The sequence below is a fragment of the Thalassophryne amazonica genome, chromosome 1 (genome assembly GCF_902500255.1).
Source record: "Thalassophryne amazonica chromosome 1, fThaAma1.1, whole genome shotgun sequence".
NCBI classification, from domain to species: domain Eukaryota; kingdom Metazoa; phylum Chordata; class Actinopteri; order Batrachoidiformes; family Batrachoididae; genus Thalassophryne; species Thalassophryne amazonica.
Genome location: NC_047103.1, coordinates 71915464 through 71942528, shown reverse-complemented (window position 1 = coordinate 71942528; position 27065 = coordinate 71915464). Strand labels below are relative to the sequence as shown.

Here is a 27065-nt window from a genome sequence, read left to right as displayed (position 1 = left end):
GAATTCGCGTGACGACAGAGACAACGCGAACAACAGCGTTTGATACTTTTTAATCGCCGTTTCATCCTGTCCCTTCCTGTATTGCCACAGTTTACACCGCCGTTATTCGGCGGCCGGCGTTGTATCCCTAATCAACGGCATATAAAATGGAGATAGAGCCCACATCGGCGTACACAACAGCGTTTTAACCGGCGACAGAGGCAGACAAAACAGCGGCGCTAGCAAACAGTACACCATTCTAAACGCCACCTCCCGGTTAAAACGGCGTTCCAAACGGTCGATAGGCGACGGTCAGTATAAAAACGCTAGCACGCTGCATGCAGGCCTCTCATTCGCGACCAGCTCAAGATATTTTTGCAGAGAAGCTCCAGTATTCCTCCTAAAAGAAAGTTGGCAGCGGCAAGGACTTAAAGAAGAAGGAAACCAAGAGGTCTGGTTCAGAAGCAGAGGAGAGGCCTGTGGTGGAGATGGAGCAACACGTTGAGGAGGGGGAAAGGAAGGAGAAGAAAAGGCTGAGGATGATCTCCCTCCCCCTGCAGTGACAGAGGCATGTATTCCTGCTGCTTCAGCCTATTATACTCTGGGGGCGGTGCCTATATGCAAATGATCCTGGAGTAACGCAGGATTTGCCTGGATAAAAACCTGGGTATTAACCACCGGTACACAGGGCATTATCGGTGGCAGCAGAACACCGCCGTTCTCACGTGCATCTTAACCTACGATTGTGAAAGATAGAACTGGGTATTAACCCCCGTTGCCTGACGTGTGCCGGATGCTACAGCGTCAAAATGCCGTTTTATTCGGCGGATTTAGCGGTGTTTTATCCGCCTATTTACGGATAGTATGGCGGTCAAAATGCTCCACCCCTTTCCACTGTGAAAACAGCCGGAACTACCACGAACTTCAGTCTACGTACTACCCGCCGACAAAACCGTCTATGTGTAAACGGGCTTTACCAACCCACGCTGCCCTACATCCTCCCTGAGCCTAAGAATACTAGTTACTTTATTAGTTACTTTCAGCGGCTGCCAACAACACCCCCCTGCCATTTCAACATGAAAATGATAACCAGTTTAGTCAAAACTCACTTTATTGGAAGTGCATTTTTAACAGTATCGTAAAGTAAACAATGTATGTCCTGACATATTAAGTTAAATACTATTTCCTGAAAAAAAAGTTTTTGTAAAACATGAAAAAAGTCAGTCTTTCTTTTTATTTTATTTTTTTATTTATTTCATTCATTTAAAAGAAAAAAAACAGAAAAGCAGAAATAAAGCATCTCCATTACCAGAATGAAAAGGAGCAGAGAGAAGAACAAGTCTTATATTTTCTGCCCCTTTTTACAATACAATCTTTCAATATCCAGCGTCATTTTTCAACATTATTTAACAGATTGTATTTCTTTAACTTGTCACATACCACTGACTTATTTCATAATTATGACCATTATTAAATAGATTACATCTCTTAAACTTAAAACATTTTATACATTATTAACAAATTACATTTTTTTTTTTTACTTCCCTACAGCCCACTAACTTATTTTATAGTTTCATACTTACTTAATACATCTAGTTTAATACGTTTTTTAAATAATTTAAGCGACCTTAATTCTTTAATTTCTTTGTTGAGATTGTTCCATAATTTTACACCATTTACTGCAATACTCCGTTCTTTTACTCTGGTTCTGTATCTTGGTTTTCTAAAGACTTCTATTCCTTTCAGTTTATAACTACTTACTCTTTTCTCAAACATATTTTGAATGTTTGTTGGTAAAGTATTTTTATTTGCTTGGTACATTGTTTGTAATATTTTCAAATCGACCAAATCACGAAATTTAAGTACCCTGTACTTAATGAACAATGGATTAGATGGATCTCTAAAACCACTGTTGCTAATCACCCTTAAAGCCCTTTTCTGCAGAATAAACAAAGGTTGTATATAAGTTGTATATGCTGATCCCCAGATTTCTACACAATAAGTTAAATATGGGAAAATCAATGAATTGTACAATGTTAATAAACCATAACTATTTAATGAATATTTTACTTTATGCAAAACAGCAATGGCTTTCGCTATTTTTCCTTTTATGTAATTTATGTGTGACTTCCATGTAAGATCTTCATCAATTATGACTCCTAAAAATTTCATTTCTTTTACCCTTTGTATATCCATTCCATCTATTTGTAATAACACGTTATTTTTTTTTGCTCTGTCATTAAACAATATGAAATTTGTCTTATTAATATTTAGTGACAGTCTGTTTATATCAAACCAATGCTTAACCTTTTCCAATTCTGTTTTTATCACTTGTGCTACTTCCTGTATATCTGATCCAGAGTAAAACAGCGTTGTATCATCAGCAAATAAAATGCTACCAAGCACATTAGATACATTCACAAAATCATTGATATACAAAATAAACAGTTTGGGTCCAAGTACTGATCCTTGTGGTACTCCATAAGCAATATTACACAATTCTGATTTGATATTATTTATCTGAACAAACTGTTTTCTGTTTTCTAAGTAGCTTTTTACCCACTGATGTGCAATACCTCTTATTCCATATTGTTGTAACTTGTGAAGCAATCTTGAGTGGTCAATATCATCAAAAGCTTTTTTCAAGTCAATAAAAATACTTACAAAATAATCCTTATTTTCTATTGTTGTTGATATTTTCTCTATTAATTCCATAATTGCCATAGCTGTCGAATGTTTTGTTCTGAATCCATACTGAGCATTATTTAAAATATGATGTTTCTCAGTGAATTTATCCAACCTTGTCACAAAAACTTTTTCCATAATTTTAGAAAACTGTGGAAGCAATGATACTGGCCTGTAATTAGAGAATTTATGTTTGTCTCCATTTTTATATAATGGGACTACCTTGGCAATTTTCATTTCATCTGGAAAAATCCCTGTTGACAGAGACAGATTGCAAATATAAGTAAATGGTTCAATAACAGTTTCTATTATACTTTTTACAGTCATGTCTAAATCTTCATGGTCAGTTGATCTTTTGCTTACACAGTTTTTTTTTACAATATTTCTTATTTCATCTTTTTCCACATTGTCCAGGAAAATACTATTGACCGTATTTACAAGTGTATGTAATGTATCTTCTACTATTGGTTTATTTCCCACCAGACTTGATCCTACATTTGAAAAATAATCATTAAACCCAACTATACACTGAATTCACAAAATCACTTATTCTTTGGCAACTGAAGCTCTCTATGTTAATGTTAAAGTCTCCACATATAAAAAGCGTTTTGTTTTTAATTTGATGGAATAGCTCTATTATTCTATCTGTAAATTTCACAACACAAGTGTCTGGTGCTCTGTATACACAACTGATTAAAATATTTTTAGATGTTTCATGTACAAGTTCCACTGTTACAATTTCTATGATGTCATCCACAGTTGTCATTTCTTCTACAATTGTACATATCAGATCTGCCGTGATGTACAGAGCAACACCACCGCCCCTTTTATCTCTTCTGTTCACAAAATACAGCTCATATCCCTCTATTTGAACATCAGTCATGAGATCATCATTAAGCCAAGATTCAGTGATTGCAACAATATTAAATTTATTTTTAAACTGATTTAAATAATCTTTTATTTGCGACATTTTACAATACAAGCTTCGACTGTTTATATGTAAGAGTGACAGGGTATCTTCTGCAATTTTTTCACTATTTAGCTGTTCTACCGTATAATACTCGCAACCAATCGTTTTTAAGTCAAATATACTTTCATCAATATTAGTGTCTATGCCATATATTTTATCATCTGTTTCCATGTTTGATCAGATTTTTTTTTTTTTGTTGGTCCAATTACCAACAGACGTCATATTTGATTGTCTATTCAGGTCTGTATTTTGTAAGGTCCTCCATGTTTTTGATTTGTATACTGTTTGTTCCTTCTTTTACTCTAATCCACACCCTACAATTCCAGACCCATGTAGCAACAATGTGCTTCTGTTTTTTTAATAGTCTTGCTTCCCTAGCAATATCTGCATTTTTTTTTGTTAAATGCTCATTTATATAGACACTTGTTCCTTTCAAATTCTTTGCCTGTCTTAATACTTCATTTTTATATTTTCTGCTTGTAAATCGTATAACAATGTTAGACAGTTTATTTTTTCTATCTTTAGTTGGAACAGTATAGCAGTCTGATATTGTGTCTTGATGGATGTCAACACCATTTTGATATAAAAAGTTTGTAACTTGCTGTTCCAATGATTGTCGTTCTTCAGGTGGTGCATTCTCCCCACTGGCTACACCAGAATCCACCACCCTTGCATATGTCCGATGCCTTGTTTCTAGTCCAGATATTGTAACATCATCTTTTCTAGTGAATTGTTCAAGTTCATCTACACATTGTTCAAGTTTCTTAATGATCTTGTCCTTCTCTTTAACCAGTTTTTGGAGTTCTTTAATCTCCACCGTCAGCTTGTCTAAATTAGACATGTCTTTTAATATCTGGTTTATTGAGGTCTTTATCTCCTCTATATTTTCCTCAAGTTTCTCCGTTTTCTTGGGTGGTGCCATGTTAACTATCGTGGCTTAGTATGGCCACTGTTAATTGCAAAAAACAATTTTCACCCGTAACCTCCACCACCACAGGTCCGGTCACCGCACACCAACCCTCCCCGTTGCTAACCTCGTTCACAGGCGCCCCCAGCCTCGGTCGTAGCCGCTGCTAGCCACGGATGTAGCCGCCATCAGCCAGGAATGTAGCCGTAGGCGGCCTCAGATGTTACCGCCGCCAGCCTCGGTTGCCGCCGCCGCCAGCCCCGGATGTAGCCGCTGTTAGCCTCGGATGTAGCCGACGCCTCGGGCCTGGATGTATCGCCGCCACCGATGCCTCGGGCCTGGATGAACCGCCTCCACCGATGCCTCCGCCGCCAGCCCCGGATGTAGCCGCCGCCAGCCGCGGATGTAGCCGCCGTTAGCCTCGGATGTAGCTGACGCCTCGGGCCTGGATGTATCGCCGCCACTGATGCCTCGGGCCTGGATGAACTGCCGCCACCGATGCCTCGGGCCTGGATGAACTCACGCTGGAGAAACGCACACAACCGCTTTCTTGACTTCAATGAACAGAAGTACTTCACTCACTCATCTTGAACGGCTTACTCCTATCAAGGGACATGGGGGGGCTGGAACCTATCCCACTAGTCATAGAGCGTGAGGTGGGGTACACGCTGGACAGGATGCCAGTCTGTCACAGGCCACATATCGGCAAACAAACATGCACACCTACGGACAATTTAAAGTTTGCAATCACCAAACCTGCATGTCTTTGGATGTGGGATGAAGCCGGAGCACCCGTAGAGAACCCACAAACACGGGGAGAACATGCAAACTCCACACAGAATTCCACAGGTGGGAATTGAACCCATGACCTCCTTGCTGTGAGGCACCAGTGCTAACCACTAAGCCGCCGTGCTGACCACATAAATACTTGTATTATAAAAAAAATACAATCAATCTTCACCTCATATTTAACTACTGACAGCCCTGTAATGGTAAAACTTACAATTTAGAATCTACATTGTTTATAAATGTAACATTTAAATTCTTTCTAAACATTTTTGTTGTTGAAATTATTATTATTATTATTAGTAGTAGTAGTAGTAGTAGTAGAGTATGAAAAACATTTCTTCAAAAGTAGACCTTTAATGGTAAATGGACTGCATTTATATAGCGCTTTTGCATCTGCATCAGACGCTCAAAGCGCTTTACATTTATGCCTCACATTCACCCCAATGTCAGGGTGCTGCCATACAAGGCGCTCATTACATACCGGGAGCAATAGGGGATTAAAGGCCTTGCCCAAGGGCCCTTAGTGATTTTCCAGTCAGGCTGGGATTTGAACCATGATCTTCTGGACTCAAGCCCAACACCTTAACCACTAGATCATCATCTCCCCTAATCATCATTTACTCTAGGGGTATTGTGGGGGCCGCGCCCCCCCCCCCCACGCCCCCTTCCTGTCTGGATTCGCCCTGGTTTGCCATCTGACCAGGAAGTATCGATAACGTGTATTTATGCAGAATGCATGACCAGACTGAGATCTTTTTACATCATGTCATCCTCAGAAGGAGACTTTAGGTGCATTTGGGTGGAAAAAGAGCGTTAGTGTTTGTTGTTAATGCGTTGTGGGTCTTCAGCTGTTTTTAGCGAGTACACTCAGCACACAATTTTAAAGAAAGAAAAAAAACACGAAAATGTCTTAGTGAAGCTCAGTGCAGGTGTGCTTCCGTCACCACGCTTTGACAGATGACAACTGTTTTTTCAACTTGGAGTTATTCTGTCCACAGGCCTGTTTAAATGCTGTGATCTCCCGGTCGGGCACCCCTGATTTATACTGTATAAAAATACAAAATAGTAACGCACAGTGATTTGGAGAAGTAACTTTTATCTAATTACTGGTTTGGAAATTTTAATGCGTAAGATTACTCGTTACTGAAAAAAGTGGTCAGATTAGAGTAATGCACCCCTGGTGAGGAAAGCCACCAAGGCACTCAGACAACCCAAAAGAAATTACAGGCTTCTGTGGCTGTGATTGGAGAAATTATGCACCGAGCAAATTCTGCAAATTTCTATCAGGGTATTTAAACTTTGAGAACAACTGTAGCAACATAAGACACACACAAAACAATATATGGCAAGGAAAAAAAAAATCATCGAAATGTATTAAAAATAGTATTAGGACAGTTATATACTTGGTTATGACAGTTATATAGTTATTTATATAGTGTGAAAATCAAAAATTGTGCAAATAGCATATAGTGCAAACATTCTAGAGTGGATGTGGCAGAATGTGTGGCTGTAACTGTCCAGTTGAGACTGGTAGGCTGGTAGGTGGGAGAGGAGGGGAGTTGTCCTTTGACCTCCACATTAGAGATATTACAAGGACTACTTTCTTCCACCTGCGAAATATAGCGAAGATTCGTCCCATCCTGTCTATGGCTGATGCTGAGACCCTGATTCATGTGTTTGTCTCTTCTAGATTGGACTACTGCAATGTTCTATTTTCTGGCTTACAGCAGTCCAGCATTAGGGGTCTCCAATTGGATCATACAGCTTCATGATGAAGTGGTACAGAGGAGGATTTTCTTCCACCAAAACATCAAATATAGGCTTGCATCTCACACCTTCTGGCAAATTGTAGCTGAACTTTCAGGTCTTCTTTTTAAGAAAATTGGGTATTGCGAAGGCCATGCATCCAGCCATCCGTCCATCTGTCTCTGCCCAGCATATGTCCAGCTCTATTACTGCCAGAGTCTTCAAATTCACAGGGCGCATTCTTGGGACACAGACCTTGGACAAGTTCAAAGTGGCTAACCTTGACCTATTTTAAGAGGTCAAAAGGTCACATTCTGTTACCTAGCTTTATGCTCATCCGGCCGAGCATTAGCATTGCATTATATTTTGTATTTTAAATGGCATAAACAAATTAAAGTGTGTGAAATACCAAGTGTTTCAATATTTTTGTAGGGCGCTGTATCTCAAATTTATTGTATAAATTACTAATGTGTGAATGCTATTCACATTTAAAAATACACAATTTCTTTTAGCTGACAAAACTTTGTATTTAAGCAACACTGCCCCCCTCCACACACACCTACATGTCACATATTATAAGGTGTCTTTTCTTTGAATGTTTTCTGTTCATGTTCCACCAGGAGAGGACTACAGTCCAGACCCATACAACTGGGGCTTTATTGGGAAGAACCTGTTCTGCATGACTGCTGAGGGATTTGTCTACTTCCTCCTTAACATTCTCTTCCAGTATCGTTTCTTCTTGGATCACTGGTAGGCACTGTAAAGTTTCAACAGACATGAAAATTTTTATCTGCATCTGTAACCCCCCCCCCCCCCCAAAAAGTCCAAGCAGGTATCTTTTTCCACAAACCAGATTAATATATGAGACACTGTATTCTAGGGTTGGGTATCGAGAACCGGTTCTTTTTGAGTATCGTTAAGAAATTATTCGATCCACTGATATCAATAGCCTTTTTGCTTAACGATTCCCTTATCGGTTCTTCAGAGCAGCCATTGTTTTTGTGTTTGTCGGGAAAATGATCATTCCTCTACGTTGATTGCAGACCCTGCAGCGGCTCTGTAATCAACCGTTTCTGCAGTGCGACACCACTTTGAAGCGTGGACCATTGGAGCAATGCTTCGATCCACTAGCTCATTGGTTCTTTGATTCACTGCTCTTCAGAAACGGCAAGTCCGCTTCTTAACCCCTCTCAAAGCCATTAAAATATCGTGAGTCACTTTTGTGTGCATTAAAGTCATTAACTGGGACTCTTGTCTTGTTGCAGTCAAGAAACGAGAATCATCCTCCATTCCGTTGGCACAGTTCCAAACACTGCGTGGCTCTCTGCTGAGACAGCATCCTGTCGGAATTAATAACTTCAAAACAAATTGCCGCTTTAAATAAAATGACACCTCTTGCAAACGTTGTAAGACAGACAAGAAACTACAATCGACTAAAATGTTTTGTTTCCTCCCAAAATGAGACGTCCTGCATTCTTTATGAATTACATCTTGGCGTGCAGCACAGCCAGCTGTAAGAGCTCAGCTCAGATGTATGGAAAGACATTCATGCCAATAATATCTGAAAGGAAATGCTTTTGACAAAACAACAGATTTTGTTTATTTCTATTTATGTCGAGAGTTCAAGGATCCACCATGTAGAGTTTATTATGTCCAAAGTTTAAGGATCCAGTGACCAATTTCATATTTATTTACTTTAAGACTCAATAAAATGTTGTTCAATTTCAATTCAATTTCAATTTAATCAGCTTATAAAGTGCCAAATCACAACAAAAGCCATGTCAAGGCGCCTCACAACAGTTCAACATAAAAAATTTAAATAAATAAAAAAAAAAAAAAAAATTCAAATACATAATTAAAACGGAAGTAAAATAATAAAACAGTTTTAAAAGTAAAAACTATTCATAAGAAAGAGAATAAAATAGGCTTTAAGTCTTAACTTAAAAATGTCCATGGACTCTGACTGCCTCACGGTCGCAGGAAAACTGTTCTACAGAGCGGGTGCACGATAAGAAAAAGCTCTTTGACCCCGCTGACATAGAAAACTTGTAAAGCCTGCTTTTAGTACACAAAAAAATTCACAAGAGATATCGATAAGGGAATCGATAAGGGATCGGATCGATAAGTGGAATTGATAATGGTATCGATATCGATAAAATCTTATCGATACCCATCCCTGCTGTATTCGTAATTGATTGAATATTTTTGAGTTTGACAGTAAGATCCGTGAATGTTAAGTCTTAGACACACGCACACGCTCTCACACACGGGAGGTCTCCTTTCTTGTTCCTTTCATGAAGTTAATAATTTGCCACGCAACCTGCTTTTCTAATCCCATGGTTCACAACCTGGGTCTGAGTAGGGGCACAAAAGATCACAGGTGTGAGTGACATTTTGTCTGCTTTGAGGTTGTCAAAATTAGATGCTCAAATCCATCCATCCATTTTCTATACCCGCTTATTCCAGAGAGAATACTATTAAGCACAACTTTGAGTGAGATGGAAAGCAGAAAGAGAGAGAAAAAAGAAAAAAGATTAAGTCTTGCTTGTTTCAGACTGTTTCTGCTCAGTCACTAACATTTCCAGAAGTAACAAGTCTGATCAGCTTCAGAGATCAAACTACAGAGATCAGGTCACCGTGCTGCACATCACTACATCACCCTATGGAATGGTCTGAATGGCTCATTGCCAAACAGGATCCAAGGCAACCAGTCCACAACAGTTCAGGTGGTAACCCTTTCCTTTTCAGAGGGACACCAAGTCCTTTTCTTCCAGTCTGCTGAAATTATACCGACATCACGAATACAAGCAAAGATTGCCAGCGGTGCCATGGTAGCAGCATTGCCACCTGCCTGAAGAAGTTCATTCTCAGTCCCACAGGTGCCTGCAGCTTTAAATGCTTTCAGCTGTTCATTACCCTGTTTGTCGATAAGCAGCGGTAGCAGGGTATTATTTCCACTGGCGCGTGTGTTGTGTGTGTGTGTGTGTGTGTGTGTGTGTGTGTGTGTGTGTGTGTGTGTGTGTGTGTGTGTGTGTGTGTGTGTGTGTGGACAACCTAACTCAAAATGGTTGGATGGATTTCATTCAGTGTTGGTGGTAATATTACTTGGATACATATCTAGAGGGGATTACGTTTTGGAGTAGCTTGGTCAAAGGTCAAGGTGGCCATAAACGTAGTCCGAAAAACACATTTTATTTATTTATTTTTGAATATGTCAGCATCCAAGAATGCTCAATGCATGCATAACATCACCTGAATCTGAACCTGCATGATCTTATATATTGATCAGCAAAATATTTGTGATTGATTAGTATGAATGACTTTATAATGATGTCACACAAAGGTTCTATGATTAAGTCGTACACAGTAAAAAACACCATTACAGACTTATGTACAGTGCCTTCAGAAAGTATTCACAGCGTTGCACAGTTACTACTTTTTTTGTTACAGCCTTATTCCCCTCAAAATTACAAACACACTACCCCATAATGACAATGAGAAAAAGCTTTTTTTTTTAGATTTTATGCAAACTTATTAAAAATAAAAAAAAACCTAAGAACTCACAGGCACATAAGTTTTCACAGCCTTTGCCATGAAACTTAAAATTGAACTCAGGTGCATCCTGTTTCCACTGATCATCCTTGAGATGTTTCTACAGCTTAATTGGAGTCCACCTGGTGTAAATTCAGTTGATTGGACATGATTTAGAAAGGCACACACCTGTCTACATATAAGTTCTCACAGTTGACAGTGCATGTCAGAGCACAAACCAAGCATGAAGTCAAAGGAATTGTCAGTAGACCTCCGAGACAGACAGAATTGTCTTGAGGCACACATTTGGGGAAGGGTACTGAAACATTTCTGCTGGTTTGAAGGTCCCAATGAGCACAGTGGCCTCCATCATCTGTAAATGAAAGACGTTTGGAACCACCAGGACTCTTCCTCGAGCTGGCCACCGGCCTAAACTGAGCAGTCGGGGGAGAAGGACCAAATGGTCACTCTGTCAAAGCTCCAGCATTCCTCTGTGGAAAGAGGAGAACCTTCAAGAAGGACAACCATCTCTGCAGCAATCCACCAATCATGCCTGTATGATAGAGTGGTCAGATGGAAGCCACTCCATAGTAAAAGGCACGTCAGCCTGCTGACGTTTGCCAAAAGGCACCTGAAGGACTCTCAGACCATGAGAAACAAAATTGTCGGGTTTGATGAGACAAAGCTCAAACAATTTGGAAAGCACTCATCATGTAGCCAATATCATCCCTACAGTGAAGCATGGTGGTGGCAGCATCATGCTGTGGGGATGTTTTTCAGTGGCTGGAACTGGGAGACTAATCAAGATTGAGGGAAAGATTAATTCAGCAATGTACAGAGACATCCTAGAAGAAAACCTGCTTCAGAGTGCCTCCTGACCTCAGACTGGGGCGACAGTTCATCTTTCATCAGGACACTGGCCCTAAACACACAGCCAAGATATTAAAGGAGTGGCTTCAGGACAACTCTGTGAATGTCCTTGAGTGGTCCAGCCAGAGCCCAGTCCTGAATCTGATTGAACATCTCTGGAGAGTTCTGAAAATGGCTGTGCACCAGCGCTCCCCATCCAACCTGATGGAGCTTGAAAGGTACTGCAATGAGGAATGGGAAAAACTGCCCAAAGATAGGTGCACTAAGCTTGTTACATCATATTCAAGAAGGCTTGACCCTGTAATTGCTGCCTAAGGTGCATCAACAAAGTATAGGCAAAGGGTGCGAATACTCATGTACATGTGATTTCTTAGTTTTTATTTTTAATAAGTTGCAAATTTTTTTAAGTTTTTCATGTAATTAAGGTGTGTTGTGAGTCGAATTTTGAGAGGAAAATGAATTTACTCCATTTTGGAATAAGGCTGTAAAGTAACACAATGTGGAAAAAGTAAAGCCTTGTCAATACTTTCTGGATGCACTGTATATTTGTATATTTATATGTGAACATTTATATTGCGGTGTGTTGTCCACATTGGGTATGCATCAGCCCTTTGATGCCTTTCTGTCAGAATGGGTGGCTGCCCGGCTGCCATGGCGGCTGGACCCGCAATGCAAACTCCATACTAGGCTTAGGTGTAGGAGAAATCATGGTCTTTATTCCAGGCTTGGTTTTGGTACACATATGGTCAGTCAGTGCAGCAGAAGTACAAGCAGGATTAGGCAGAGACGCAGTCATGAACGAGCAGAGGTCAGAGGCACGAGCAAACACCAAATCTGGGATGAGGCAAGAGGCATGGTCGAGGAAACACAGAGCAGTAGTTCAATACACGGCTTGACAAAAAACAGGACTGTGAAGGGAGCTGGAAAGTGTACTGTGTCAACAATCAGGCAGGGAAGTGAAGGACTGTGGGGTTTAACTACATGTGGCCTAATTAGTGTGAAATGGGGGGACAGGTGGTGTCAACAAGGTGCACGTAAGGAACAATCTAGAAGGGGGCGTGGCACAGTCAAGAATGTGAGGAGGGCAGTGCACAAGCTGAAGTGATGTAATACACAAAGACACGTGAGCGGGTGCAAGAGTGGGAGTGAACGAAAACACAAAGCAGACATAAACAAGGTGGGAGACAAAGACATGGGGCAGGTGCAGTGATGTGAACATAATAAGCTGGGTGTGAGGAATAACGGAATAATGAACAGAGACAAAGGCAATAGCAGGTGCAGGGCTGTGGAGTTAGAACATAAATAACTGGCCGTGAGATCAAACTAACACAGAATGTAAAACTACAAAAACAGGAACTGAAATCAAACATGAACATGCGAACAAAACAACAAAGAGGCATGGGTACACACAAAAGGGCCTAAAAAAACTGGAGATGGCAAGGATGACCCATACCACGATCAAAAACTGGGAAAGGAAGGAACAGCTGGAAAACAGGACGAGGACAAGGAGTAACCTGGTGCATCTAAAGATCAGGGGGCCGGCTGAAGGCACGATCTGGAGGACTGCCCGGAGGCCTTTCAAAACCCATGACCGAATCAGGGGATCGACAATTAGGGACACAGGCCTCTATGGTGGAATCAGAGGGAAACCTCAAGGAATAAATTCAGAACTGAAACACGTGGAACCACAAAGGGCAAAAACTGAATGTTTTAGGGAGGTGACCATCCTACGGAGAACCCATGGTAGCCGATGAAGAACCAGGACCCACAAAATAACACATACCCAAAGAGTGGGAGTAACACAAAGCGCCCTGAAATCCCACTCCCAGCAACTAATCCGGTCCCCACGAGTCCAGGAGCCAGAGACTTAATGAACTCGGTGGAGGCTTGAAAGAAACAATCAGCATACCAATGTGAATACCAGGGAAAAGCTTAACTGAGGTACTCAGGTGTGTGATCCAACAACCACTTCCTTCTAAAACTACGAAAACCAACAAATTCCCCAAGAAAAATCTAGAACGGAACCAGTCAAGAACCAAGGAGAGGACTCTGCTATCATATGAGAGGAGTTCCTTTCCACCACGCGACAGTGTTTTCCCAAATAGGATCCAAAGAAAGGGATAATGTAGCTCCACATTAGGCATAAGGTAATCGTAATTTCATGAGGAGCGTACATGGCGCACTGAAATGCTTAATTCAAAAACACAGTAAGTAAAAGCACCCGACAGCATAAATTGTTAACCGACCTTAGAAAAGAGATTTCATCAGCAAACGAGTTAATCATGGAAACAATTTCTCTCAAAAAAATAGAGGATGCGCACAGGAAGATTTAAACAGTATCAGAACAGAAAAACCTTGTAGGGAACCAAACCAGGGACTCAGTCACAGCTTCCTCCCTGAGAGGACCTGAAGACAGAATTAAATCTGCAGCTCCTCATAAGATACATGACAAATAATAAATTTGAAAGGAGCATACATGAAAAACATTTCAGGTTCAGACATGATGCTTTCAACAGGTTTCCAACATGTCAGAGGCATGGAAACAGATCAGCATAAACCAGATGAAAAAATGAAAAGTCACTAACCATCCCACAGTCACAGTTCTCTGAGGTTATCTTCTGGACAGATGCTGGAACAGGCTGCAGAAGCTCTGGGACAGCTGCACTGTCGGTGTGTGTGCGGGTGCCCCCCTCTGATGCCGCCACTGGCCGAGACACAGGAGGCGGGGAGAGTCCTTCAGCAGCCACTGTGGGAGAATCTGAGACAGAGCACAGTGAATCTAAGCTGGCAAGGGTGAGGGAGCAGATGGACGTGACGTCATCTGCGTTGTGGCCATGGTACATGCGGAAGCAGAGTCTGAGCGGGCTGCAGGTGGCAGAGAAGCTGGACCTACTGTGGGTGTATCAATCAGAGGACAAGACGACGTGGTGCGCACCATGATGGCACCATCTTCAAGTGGTGGGCCATGCGCCATGACGGCACCATCTTCAGGCACCATCTTCAGGCAGTGGGCCGCACGCCATGATGGCACCATCTTCAGGTGGCGGGCCATGTGCCATGACAGTACCATCTTCAGCCAGCGGGTCACACACCATGACGACACCATCTTCACGTGGCGGGCCACGCCATGACGACACCATCTTCAGGCGGCGGGCCGCGCACCATGACAGCACCATCTTCAGGCGGCAGGCCACATGCCATGACCGACATCATCTTCAGGCAGCAGGCTGCGCGCCACACCGAGGCTGGGCTCCAGATGATGGGGCTTCTCCCGATGGCTCTATTTGCGATCTCGGAGGCATGTGATCAGCTGATCTTGGAAGAATGATCACAATAGAGGAGTCGGCAACCCAGGAACAGAGGTGATCATTGGTGGAGGGATCTCTAAGGCTGAAGCTGAGGTTGAGGCTGTGGCACTCACCTTCAGGGCACTGGCAACCAGAGTGACAAGTTCCGGGTGCGCTGTGGAGCTAGCGACCGGGATAAGTGGCTCCACGGTTCTGGGTGCGAAATTCTGGACACCACTGGGGTTTCTCCTTGGAGTAGACTTTGGAGGTGACATCTCTGGAACAGGAGACATGAGGTAAGGGCCAGCGTCTGTGTTATTTCGTGCCTGGGTGGAGAGAGGGTGGCGTCTGAAATAGTTATGATGTGCTGTTTCTCACAACAAGTGGCAGTGAGCTCAGACTTGAAGAAAAAGTCCATGGGGTCTCAACGCAGGAAGGACGCAACCCTGTTGAAACTGCGTCTTTATGTCTCTCAGCTCTGGGAATCTGTTTAACAGCTCTGGCTCAGCTAAAAAGATCTGACTGAGTGCCGACGAAATGCGCTGTTGCTCTGCAGACTGTGGCAGTCCTGATACTCAAAAAATAAGTCTTGTATTTTAAATAGTGACAAAGCCGTGTTCTGTAGTACTAACTGCTCTGACTCAGAACCTCTTCCTCGCCAACATCCGTCTAGTCTGACTCATCATCATCAGATGGCAGGTAGGCCTCAGGGTGCTTCATCCATCTGGACGCTTCTGTTCACAAAAAACATCATCCAGGCTCAGAAGCTCTGGGAATAGTCAAATAGTCATTGGTTTGAACATAAGATCCCAGGCTTGATCAAGATAATCAAACTTTTCTCTTGGAGTGTAACTGTCCACAAAACAGACAAAAAAAAAAAAGAGAGGTCAGAAAAAATCCTCTTTATCACCTCAATATCTGGGAGTGCAGCAACAGAGTCCAAGGCAGGAGTGGAGCTTGCGGGGTCCATGTCTGGCCAGATTGTACTGTCAGAACAGGTGGCTGCCCAGCTACCATGCGGCTGGACCTACAATGCAAACTCCCAGACTAGGCTTAGGTGTAGGAGAAATCATGGTCTTTATTCAAGGCTTGGTTTCAGTACACATGTGGTCAGTCAGCAAAGCAGAAGTACAAGGAGGATTAGGCAGAGAAGCAGTCATAAATGAGCAGGGGTCAGAGGCACAGCAAACACCGAAATCTGGGATGAGGCAAGAGGCATGGTCGAGGAAACACAGAGCAGTAGTTCAATACACGGCTTGAGAAAAACAGGACTGTGAAGGGAGCTGGAAAATGTACTGTGACAACATCTGGCAAGGAAGTGAAGGACGTCGGTTTAATACCATGTGGACTAATTAGTGTGAAATGGGGGACAGGTGGGTCACGAGGTGCACGTGAGAACAATCTAGAAGGGGCGTGGCACAGTCAAGAATGTGAGGAGGGGAGTGCACAAGCTGAAGTGATGTAATACACAAAGACACGTGAGCTGGTGCAAGAGTGGGAGGTAAACAAAAAACAAAGCAGACAATAAACAAGGTGGGAGACAAAGACATGGGGCAGGTGCAGTGATGTGAACATAATAAGCTGGGTGTGAGGAATAAACGAATAATGAACAAAGACAAAGACATAGCAGGTGCAGGGCTGTGGAGTTAGAACATAACTGGGAGTGAGATCAAACTAACACAGAATGTAAAACTACAAAAACAGGAACTGAAATCAACATGAACATGCGAACAAAAGAACTACATAAGAACTGATCAGGAAAGCAATACTAAAGCAAAACTAAACAGGAACAGACTAATAAACAGAAATCAGAACCCAATCTAAAAGTACAACAGAAACCCACTGAAATGAGAACAGCAAAACTAGAACAGAGATAAGCAAATCATGAAATAATTAATTAAAAAAAGCAAGGCAGAAGGGGATGAACTAAATAAAGAGGCAAAGTACGGATGAAAACCTGGAACTGGGCCGGGCATGACAGTTTCATTATATTTGCAATGTCACCACAATTTTAGAGTTCACAGTTGACTGGAGGATCATCTACATCAGGGGTGGGCAACTTGTTCCAGAAAGGGCCAAGAGGGTGCAGGTTTTCTTTGCAGCCACTGACTCCACCAGGCGATTTCTGTGATTAATATCACTTTGAGCAGATGGAATCAGTTAATCAGTGAAACACCTGGTGGAGTCAGTGGCTACAAAGAAAACCTGCACCCTCTTGGCCCTTTCTGGGACAAGTTGCCCCACCCCTGATCTACATGAACCCCAGCACTGGAGATGCCCAAAATTGTGACAGAAGGATAAACCTTGTGCAACTGCAAAAAGTAGCTAGTTCAACTTGACAGTGGAAGTTAGTGATCAACTTCTGTCAGGACTGTGCCATCACTTAGAATCACTGTGGTGGAATGAGGTGTAGGTTTGGAAGAGCACAGCCTCACCTGTCCATAACATTTGCCATGTAACATGTCTTGCAAACCTACAAAAATACAGTGTACAGTCAGACAGGCATTATTATAATGTCTTCGCGGTATTAAAAAAAATGTTTTGAAAACTGTTTGGTTTTTCAGCATTGATGATGTTGTACTCACTAGGTGCTCTTCTGCTGTTTCTAAATGACTGCTTTCTATTGGCAGGATATCAGATTGCCCAAAGCCTCATATTGTAGAGGAAGATGTGGATGTGGCCCAGGAAAGAGAACGTATTTGGAAGGACGGAAAAACAGATGACATTTTAAACATACGAAACCTGTCCAAGGTTACATATTGCAAAATGTCACAGAACATAAAATAAATAAAGGTTTTTCCAGAAATATTTTAATAATTTAGTTATTTGAAAAATACCCTCCCCCCAATAATAATTCCCTCCATAATGATTTTAGCAATATTGCTTTTTGGCTTGTTGGATGTGTACCAGGATTACTAAAAAAAGTTATTAAATTTTCAAGATGTATTCACAAAAAGGAGCAGAACCAGGAAATCAGATCTTTGGGGCAGCTCTACATACAGTTGTATGCAAAAGTTTGGGCACCCCTGATAATTTTCATGATTTTCCTTTAGAAATCATTGGTTGTCTGGAACAGAAATTTCAGTTATATATCATATAGCAGAGGAACACACTGATATTTGAGAAGTGAAATGAAGTTTATAGTATTTACAGAAACTGTGCAATATTAGTTAAACAAAATTAGGCAGGTGCATAAATTTGGGCACCCTGTCATTTAATGATTTGAAACATTTAGCACTAATTATTGCACACAAAATTGATTTGGTAAGCTCACTGACCCTTGACCTCCATACACAGGTGAATCCAATCATGAGAAAGGGTATTTAAGGTGGCCATTTGCAAATGTTTCCCCTCTTACATCTCTTCTAATGAGTGGCAACATGGGAGCCTCTAATCACTCTCAAATGACCTGAAAACAAACATTGTTCAACACCATGGTTTAGGGGAAGGATACAAAAAGCTATCTCAGAGATTTCAGCTATCAGTTTCCACTGTGAAGAACATAATGAGGAAATGGAAGCCCGCAGGCACAGTACTAGTTAAGGCCCGAAGTGGCAGGCCAAGAAAAATCTCAGATAAGCTGAAGCAAAGGATGGTGAGAACAGTCATAGTCAACCCACAGACCTGCTCCAAAGACCAATATGATCTTGCTGCAGATAGTGTCTGTGCATCATTCAACTATATGCTGTATGATGCTGTAATGCAGAGGAAGCCTTTTCTGCATACATGGCACAAACAGTCATTTGAGATATACTAAAGCACATTTGTACATTTGGAATAAGGTGCTGTGGACTGATGAAACTAAAATTGAGTTATCTGGACATAACAAGGGGCGGTATGCATGGCTGAAAAGAACACAGCATTCCAAGAAAACACTGCTACCTACAGTACGTAAAATTCGGAGGTGCTTCATCATGCTGTGGGGCTATGTGGCCAGTGCAGGTACTGGGAATGTTGTTAAAGTTGAGGGTCTATGGATTCCAGTCAATATCAGCAGATTCTTGGAACAATGTTCAAGAATCTGTGACAAAGTTGAAGTTGTGCCGGCGCTGAATCTTTCAACAAGACAATGACCCTAAACACTGCTCAAAATCTACTAAGGCGTACAACGTTCTGGAATGGCCATCTCGGTCCCCAGACCTGAATTTTATTGAAAATCTGTGGTGTGATTTTAAGCAGGCTTGGAAACCAACAAACCTGAGATGTTTTGTAAAGAAGAATGGTCCAAAATACCTTCAACCAGAATCCAGACTCTGATTGGAAGCTATAGGAAGCGTTTAGAGCTTGTTATTTCTGCAAAAGGAAGATCTACTAAATATTTAGGTATTTTTTCTGTTGGGGCGCCCAAATTTATGCACCTGCCTAATTATGCACACTTTCTGTAAATCCTATAAACTTCATTTCAATTCTCAAATATCACTGTATTTGTCTGCTATATATGATATACGAGGCTGTTAGAAAAGTATCCGACCTTATATTTTTTAAAAACCATATGGATTTGAATCAGTGTGATTGCGTCAGCCAAGCTTGAACCCTCGTGCGCATGCGTGAGTTTTTTCATGCCTGTCGGTTGCTTCATTCGCCTGTGAGCAGGCTTTGAGTGAGGTGTGGTCTACCCCTCTCGTCTATTTTTATTACGAATAAATGTCTGAACGATTTGGATCTTTGCTGCATCAATTTTTTTCCAGAAACTGTAAGAGTATGTCCTCTGACTAGCACAGGAATTGTGAAAAGACATGGACATCAGCACTTTTTCCGCCACATTCCACGTTACAGGAGTATTTTTTTCATGGAAAAAGAAGCCGAGGGACGCGCCACCGTGCCGCTCTTGACGCGGCACAAAACCACCTCGGTGTTGGTCTCTCAGGAGGCTTTCAGAGGATTCTGGTTGCTTTTTGTCATGTGAATATCCGAGAAATTGAGTTTGAGCTGGACAAGCCCCAACATGTCCTGTGAGGCTTCATCACGGCGTTTCTTTGCGCCGAGCGGCTGCACTACGACGCGCCGAACTCCTCCGCACGTCTGTCTTAATGTGCCGAAAAAGTGCAGATGTCCACGTCTTTTCACAATTCCTGTGCTAGTCAGAGGACATACCGGATCAAGACAGCATCCAGTTTAGAAATGAACGGCACATTTCACTGTTACAGGAGTTTTTGTCATGGAAAGAGGAACAAAAGCGGAGGAATTCCGCGCGTCACGGGGAGCTGCATGGCAAAAAGCAACGCCATGATGAAGCCTCACAGGACATGTTCTGGCATGTCCAGCTCATGCACAATCACAATCGGATATTCACACGACTGGAAAGCAAACGGAATCTGTCTGAAATCCACCTTTAAGCCGCCTGTGAAACCAACACCGAGGTGGTTTTGTCCGTGTAATGAACGGCTCCGTGGTGCATCCCTCGGCTTCTTTTCCAAAAAAAAACTCCTGTAACGGTGAAATGTGCCGGAAAAAGTGCTGATGTCAATCTTCTGCCTTTTTGTGAAAGTCAGACGAGGTCCCGGATCAACAAAGCTTTCACGTTGGAAATGATCTGGTTGTTTGTGCGGGGTGTCAGCCTGTCCATCGGCGCTGGGAGTGCGCTGCGCTCTCAGCAGTTGTGGGCTGTCCTTAAAGGGGCAGTAACACTCCTTAATTTAATCCCCATAAAATCGTCCCTGAAAACCATATTAATTTTTCGAACGGTGTCCACCTGGAGGTCTCTTACAGTTTCTGGAAAAAAATTGATGCAGCAAAGATCCAAATCGTTCAGACATTTATTCGCAATAAAAAATAGACGAGAGGGGTAGACCACACCTCACTCAAAGCCTGCTCACAGGCGAATGACGCAACCGACAGGCATGAAAAAACTCACGCATGCGCACGAGGGTTCAAGCTTGGCTGACGCAGTCACACGTGATTCAAATCCATATGGTTTTTGAAAAAAATAATAAGGTCGGATACTTTTCTAACAGACTTCGTATTTAACTAAAATTGCTGATCCAAACAACCATAATTCATAAAGGAAAATCATGGAATCATCAGGGGGTGCCCAAACATTTACATACAATGTATATATATATATATATATATATATATATATATATAATAATATATATAGGCGAAACCGGGGCACGGTGAATCAAGGGGCACAGTCAATCAGTAGCTATATCTGCAAAACTACATATATATTTGCTGCAGTTATGCCATATTTCATGCATAAAGACACCCCTTATAAATTAGTGTTTTTTTGGATACATTAAGGGTAAACTAAGTGGCAAGTGAAGTCAGTTTTCCCGATCAAAAGTAAGGCTGAATCTCAATTCTACCCCTTGGCCTTTCCCCTTACCCCTTACCCTCCATTTTACGCGGGCACGAGAACAGAGGGGTGTCTCAATTCTCTTTTTGGAGAGGTGGAGGGCTAGGGGAGGGCTACAAACCCCTTCAAACGGAGTGAATCTGGATGCACACTCCGTTTGGAGGGGTAGGAGGAGCTTACTGCTGTCTCTAAAGAAACAAACATGGCACCCAGAGCCGCACAAATGAAAGCAGCTTTCATTACAAATTACGCTGTTTAGAAAGTTATAACTTGCCAAAAAACTTTACAGGCAGTTGCCTATAACAGCAACGTCTTTGCTGCTGGATGCATGTTGCATATATTGTCGTTCTGAAGAATATCGTAACTTCACTCGTGTGCTGAGGAGTTATAATGCATATACACACGAACGCTACGATAAGACACTTTTGTATCTCACAATGGAGAAAATCATGATAAAGGACAAGCACATTAATTTGTATGTTCATAAATGTTTGGATAATATCAATCCCTGCTGTTGGATTTCAAGGTCTGTCAGATGTGTATTTAGTAAACAAACAGGGAGCCCTGAGCACACTCATCTCCTAATAAGCTTTCAGGCAGAAAATGAGGAAGTTTCACTAATGGGAGTAAGTTGGAAAATATATACACACATGTATGTGTAATACATAACCTGACATCCTAATAGACTGCTGTTATTTGTCAAGGAAATTTCTAAAGGAATTAGGGCTGGATGCAAACAATGGGAGAATTTGAAAAAGAAATATAAGGTTAACAGAACTAGATGCAGCCCAAAACATACATACAAGGGGTGCATATAATTAGAATATCATGAAAAAGTTGATTTATTTCAGTCATTACATTCAAAAATGAAACTTGTATAATGTAAACATTCATTCCACACAAACTGATATATTTCAAGTGTTTATTTATTTTAATTACTAATTAATGAATTAATTAATTAATTACTAATCAATCAACTAATGATTAATCAAGTACAATATTAATTATTACTATTATTAATGACAATTATTAGTAGTATCAACATTAATTAATTACTAATTAATTGATTATTAATACTATTAATTATTATTATTAAATTACAAATTTATTAAATTAATTATTAATACTACAAAATTCTCCGACATGATTGCGATGCATCGAAGAAATCTGCAACTTCTTCTGTTTTTCTATCTTCTATTTCAGTTTTTTTTCCCCCTAAGGTGGAGGGGTGTCTCAGTTCATAGGGCTAGAGGCATACCCCTTTGCCTTACCCCTTGTTTTAAAGGGGTAGGGGTAGGGGTAGGGCCAAGGGGAAGGGGTACAAAAGAGAATTGAGATTGGGCCTAAATTTTGTGGATGTCAGTGTCTTTGTATTTATTTCTCACAACAGAGGAAAGGTGGCCCAAAAAATTGTTATTAGTTAGAAGACTACCCTGTCCAACTGAGGTACACTTGAACTATGAGAGACAAAATGAGAAGAAAAAAAATCCAGAAAATCACATTGTAGAATTTTTAAAGAATTTAATTGTAAACCATGCTGGAAAATAAGTATTTGGTCACTCGGGCCTGGATGTATCGCCGCCACTGATGCCTCGGGCCTGGATGAACTGCCGCCACCGATGCCTCGGGCCTGGATGAACTCACGCTGGAGAAACGCACACAACCGCTTTCTTGACTTCAATGAACAGAAGTACTTCACTCACTCATCTTGAACGGCTTACTCCTATCAAGGGACATGGGGGGGCTGGAACCTATCCCACTAGTCATAGAGCGTGAGGTGGGGTACACGCTGGACAGGATGCCAGTCTGTCACAGGCCACATATCGGCAAACAAACATGCACACCTACGGACAATTTAAAGTTTGCAATCACCAAACCTGCATGTCTTTGGATGTGGGATGAAGCCGGAGCACCCGTAGAGAACCCACAAACACGGGAGAACATGCAAACTCCACACAGAATTCCACAGGTGGGAATTGAACCCATGACCTCCTTGCTGTGAGGCACCAGTGCTAACCACTAAGCCGCCGTGCTGACCACATAAATACTTGTATTATAAAAAAATACAATCAATCTTCACCTCATATTTAACTACTGACAGCCCTGTAATGGTAAAACTTACAATTTAGAATCTACATTGTTTATAAATGTAACATTTAAATTCTTTCTAAACATTTTTGTTGTTGAAATTATTATTATTATTATTATTATTAGTAGTAGTAGTAGTAGTAGTAGAGTATGAAAAACATTTCTTCAAAAGTAGACCTTTAATGGTAAATGGACTGCATTTATATAGCGCTTTTGCATCTGCATCAGACGCTCAAAGCGCTTTACATTTATGCCTCACATTCACCCCAATGTCAGGGTGCTGCCATACAAGGCGCTCATTACATACCGGGAGCAATAGGGGATTAAAGGCCTTGCCCAAGGGCCCTTAGTGATTTCCAGTCAGGCTGGGATTTGAACCATGATCTTCTGGACTCAAGCCCAACACCTTAACCACTAGATCATCATCTCCCCTAATCATCATTTACTCTAGGGGTATTGTGGGGGCCGCGCCCCCCCCCCCCACGCCCCCTTCCTGTCTGGATTCGCCCTGGTTTGCCATCTGACCAGGAAGTATCGATAACGTGTATTTATGCAGAATGCATGACCAGACTGAGATCTTTTTACATCATGTCATCCTCAGAAGGAGACTTTAGGTGCATTTGGGTGGAAAAGAGCGTTAGTGTTTGTTGTTAATGCGTTGTGGGTCTTCAGCTGTTTTTAGCGAGTACACTCAGCACACAATTTTAAAGAAAGAAAAAAAACACGAAATGTCTTAGTGAAGCTCAGTGCAGGTGTGCTTCCGTCACCACGCTTTGACAGATGACAACTGTTTTTTCAACTTGGAGTTATTCTGTCCACAGGCCTGTTTAAATGCTGTGATCTCCCGGTCGGGCACCCCTGATTTATACTGTATAAAATACAAAATAGTAACGCACAGTGATTTGGAGAAGTAACTTTTATCTAATTACTGGTTTGGAAATTTTAATGCGTAAGATTACTCGTTACTGAAAAAGTGGTCAGATTAGAGTAATGCACCCCTGGTGAGGAAAGCCACCAAGGCACTCAGACAACCCAAAAGAAATTACAGGCTTCTGTGGCTGTGATTGGAGAAATTATGCACCGAGCAAATTCTGCAAATTTCTATCAGGGTATTTAAACTTTGAGAACAACTGTAGCAACATAAGACACACACAAAACAATATATGGCAAGGAAAAAAAAAATCATCGAAATGTATTAAAAATAGTATTAGGACAGTTATACTTGGTTATGACAGTTATATAGTTATTTATATAGTGTGAAAATCAAAAATTGTGCAAATAGCATATAGTGCAAACATTCTAGAGTGGATGTGGCAGAATGTGTGGCTGTAACTGTCCAGTTGAGACTGGTAGGCTGGTAGGGAGAGGAGGGGAGTTGTCCTTTGACCTCCACATTAGAGATATTACAAGGACTACTTTCTTCCACCTGCGAAATATAGCGAAGATTCGTCCCATCCTGTCTATGGCTGATGCTGAGACCCTGATTCATGTGTTTGTCTCTTCTAGATTGGACTACTGCAATGTTCTATTTTCTGGCTTACAGCAGTCCAGCATTAGGGGTCTCCAATTGGATCATACAGCTTCATGATGAAGTGGTACAGAGGAGGATTTTCTTCCACCAAAACATCAAATATAGGCTTGCATCTCACACCTTCTGGCAAATTGTAGCTGAACTTTCAGGTCTTCTTTTTAAGAAAATTGGGTATTGCGAAGGCCATGCATCCAGCCATCCGTCCATCTGTCTCTGCCCAGCATATGTCCAGCTCTATTACTGCCAGAGTCTTCAAATTCACAGGGCGCATTCTTGGGACACAGACCTTGGACAAGTTCAAAGTGGCTAACCTTGACCTATTTTAAGAGGTCAAAAGGTCACATTCTGTTACCTAGCTTTATGCTCATCCGGCCGAGCATTAGCATTGCATTATATTTGTATTTTAAATGGCATAAACAAATTAAAGTGTGTGAAATACCAAGTGTTTCAATATTTTTGTAGGGCGCTGTATCTCAAATTTATTGTATAAATTACTAATGTGTGAATGCTATTCACATTTAAAAATACACAATTTCTTTTAGCTGACAAAACTTTGTATTTAAGCAACACTGCCCCCCTCCACACACACCTACATGTCACATATTATAAGGTGTCTTTTCTTTGAATGTTTTCTGTTCATGTTCCACCAGGAGAGGACTACAGTCCAGACCCATACAACTGGGGCTTTATTGGGAAGAACCTGTTCTGCATGACTGCTGAGGGATTTGTCTACTTCCTCCTTAACATTCTCTTCCAGTATCGTTTCTTCTCTTGGATCACTGGTAGGCACTGTAAAGTTTCAACAGACATGAAAATTTTTATCTGCATCTGGTAAACCCCCCCCCCCCCCCCCCAAAAAGTCCAAGCAGGTATCTTTTTCCACAAACCAGATTAATATATGAGACACTGTATTCTAGGGTTGGGTATCGAGAACCGGTTTCTTTTTGAGTATCGTTAAGAAATTTATTCGATCCACTGATATCAATAGCCTTTTTGCTTAACGATTCCCTTATCGGTTCTTCAGAGCAGCCATTGTTTTTGTGTTTGTGTCGGGAAAATGATCATTCCTCTACGTTGATTGCAGACCCCTGCAGCGGCTCTGTAATCAACCGTTTCTGCAGTGCGACACCACTTTGAAGCGTGGACCATTGGAGCAATGCTTCGATCCACTAGCTCATTGGTTCTTTGATTCACTGCTCTTCAGAAACGGCAAGTCCGCTTCTTAACCCCTCTCAAAGCCATTAAAATATCGTGAGTCACTTTGTGTGCATTAAAGTCATTAACTGGGACTCTTGTCTTGTTGCAGTCAAGAAACGAGAATCATCCTCCATTCCGTTGGCACAGTTCCAAACACTGCGTGGCTCTCTGCTGAGACAGCATCCTGTCGGAATTAATAACTTCAAAACAAATTGCCGCTTTAAATAAAATGACAACCTCTTGCAAACGTTGTAAGACAGACAAGGAAACTACAATCGACTAAAATGTTTTGTTTCCTCCCAAAATGAGACGTCCTGCATTCTTTATGAATTACATCTTGGCGTGCAGCACAGCCAGCTGTAAGAGCTCAGCTCAGATGTATGGAAAGACATTCATGCCAATAATATCTGAAAGGAAATGCTTTTGACAAAACAACAGATTTTGTTTATTTCTATTTATGTCGAGAGTTCAAGGATCCACCATGTAGAGTTTATTATGTCCAAAGTTTAAGGATCCAGTGACCAATTTCATATTTATTTACTTTAAGACTCAATAAATGTTGTTCAATTTCAATTCAATTTCAATTTAATCAGCTTATAAAGTGCCAAATCACAACAAAAGCCATGTCAAGGCGCCTCACAACAGTTCAACATAAAAATTTAAATAAATAAAAAAAAAAAAAAAATTCAAATACATAATTAAAACGGAAGTAAAATAATAAAACAGTTTTAAAAGTAAAAACTATTCATAAGAAAGAGAATAAAATAGGCTTTAAGTCTTAACTTAAAAATGTCCATGGACTCTGACTGCCTCACGGTCGCAGGAAAACTGTTCTACAGAGCGGGTGCACGATAAGAAAAAGCTCTTTGACCCCGCTGACATAGAAAACTTGTAAAGCCTGCTTTTAGTACACAAAAAAATTCACAAGAGATATCGATAAGGGAATCGATAAGGGATCGGATCGATAAGTGGAATTGATAATGGTATCGATATCGATAAAATCTATATCGATACCCATCCCTGCTGTATTCGTAATTGATTGAATATTTTTGAGTTTGACAGTAAGATCCGTGAATGTTAAGTCTTAGACACACGCACACGCTCTCACACACGGGAGGTCTCCTTTCTTGTTCCTTTCATGAAGTTAATAATTTGCCACGCAACCTGCTTTTCTAATCCCATGGTTC

The 27065-nt window shown here is 41.3% G+C and overlaps 1 protein-coding gene across 1 annotated transcript in view; it reads left to right on the top strand.

Annotated features, from left to right (window-relative positions):
* LOC117511711 (retinal-specific phospholipid-transporting ATPase ABCA4-like) overlaps positions 1-27065 on the top strand; it is a 210397-nt gene that overhangs the window by 155875 nt on the left and 27457 nt on the right. The window contains exons 42-43 of the mRNA XM_034171629.1: positions 7697-7826; positions 17395-17515. Of these exons, the coding sequence (XP_034027520.1) occupies positions 7697-7826; positions 17395-17515 (251 nt within the window). The remainder of the gene's footprint in view (positions 1-7696; positions 7827-17394; positions 17516-27065) is intronic.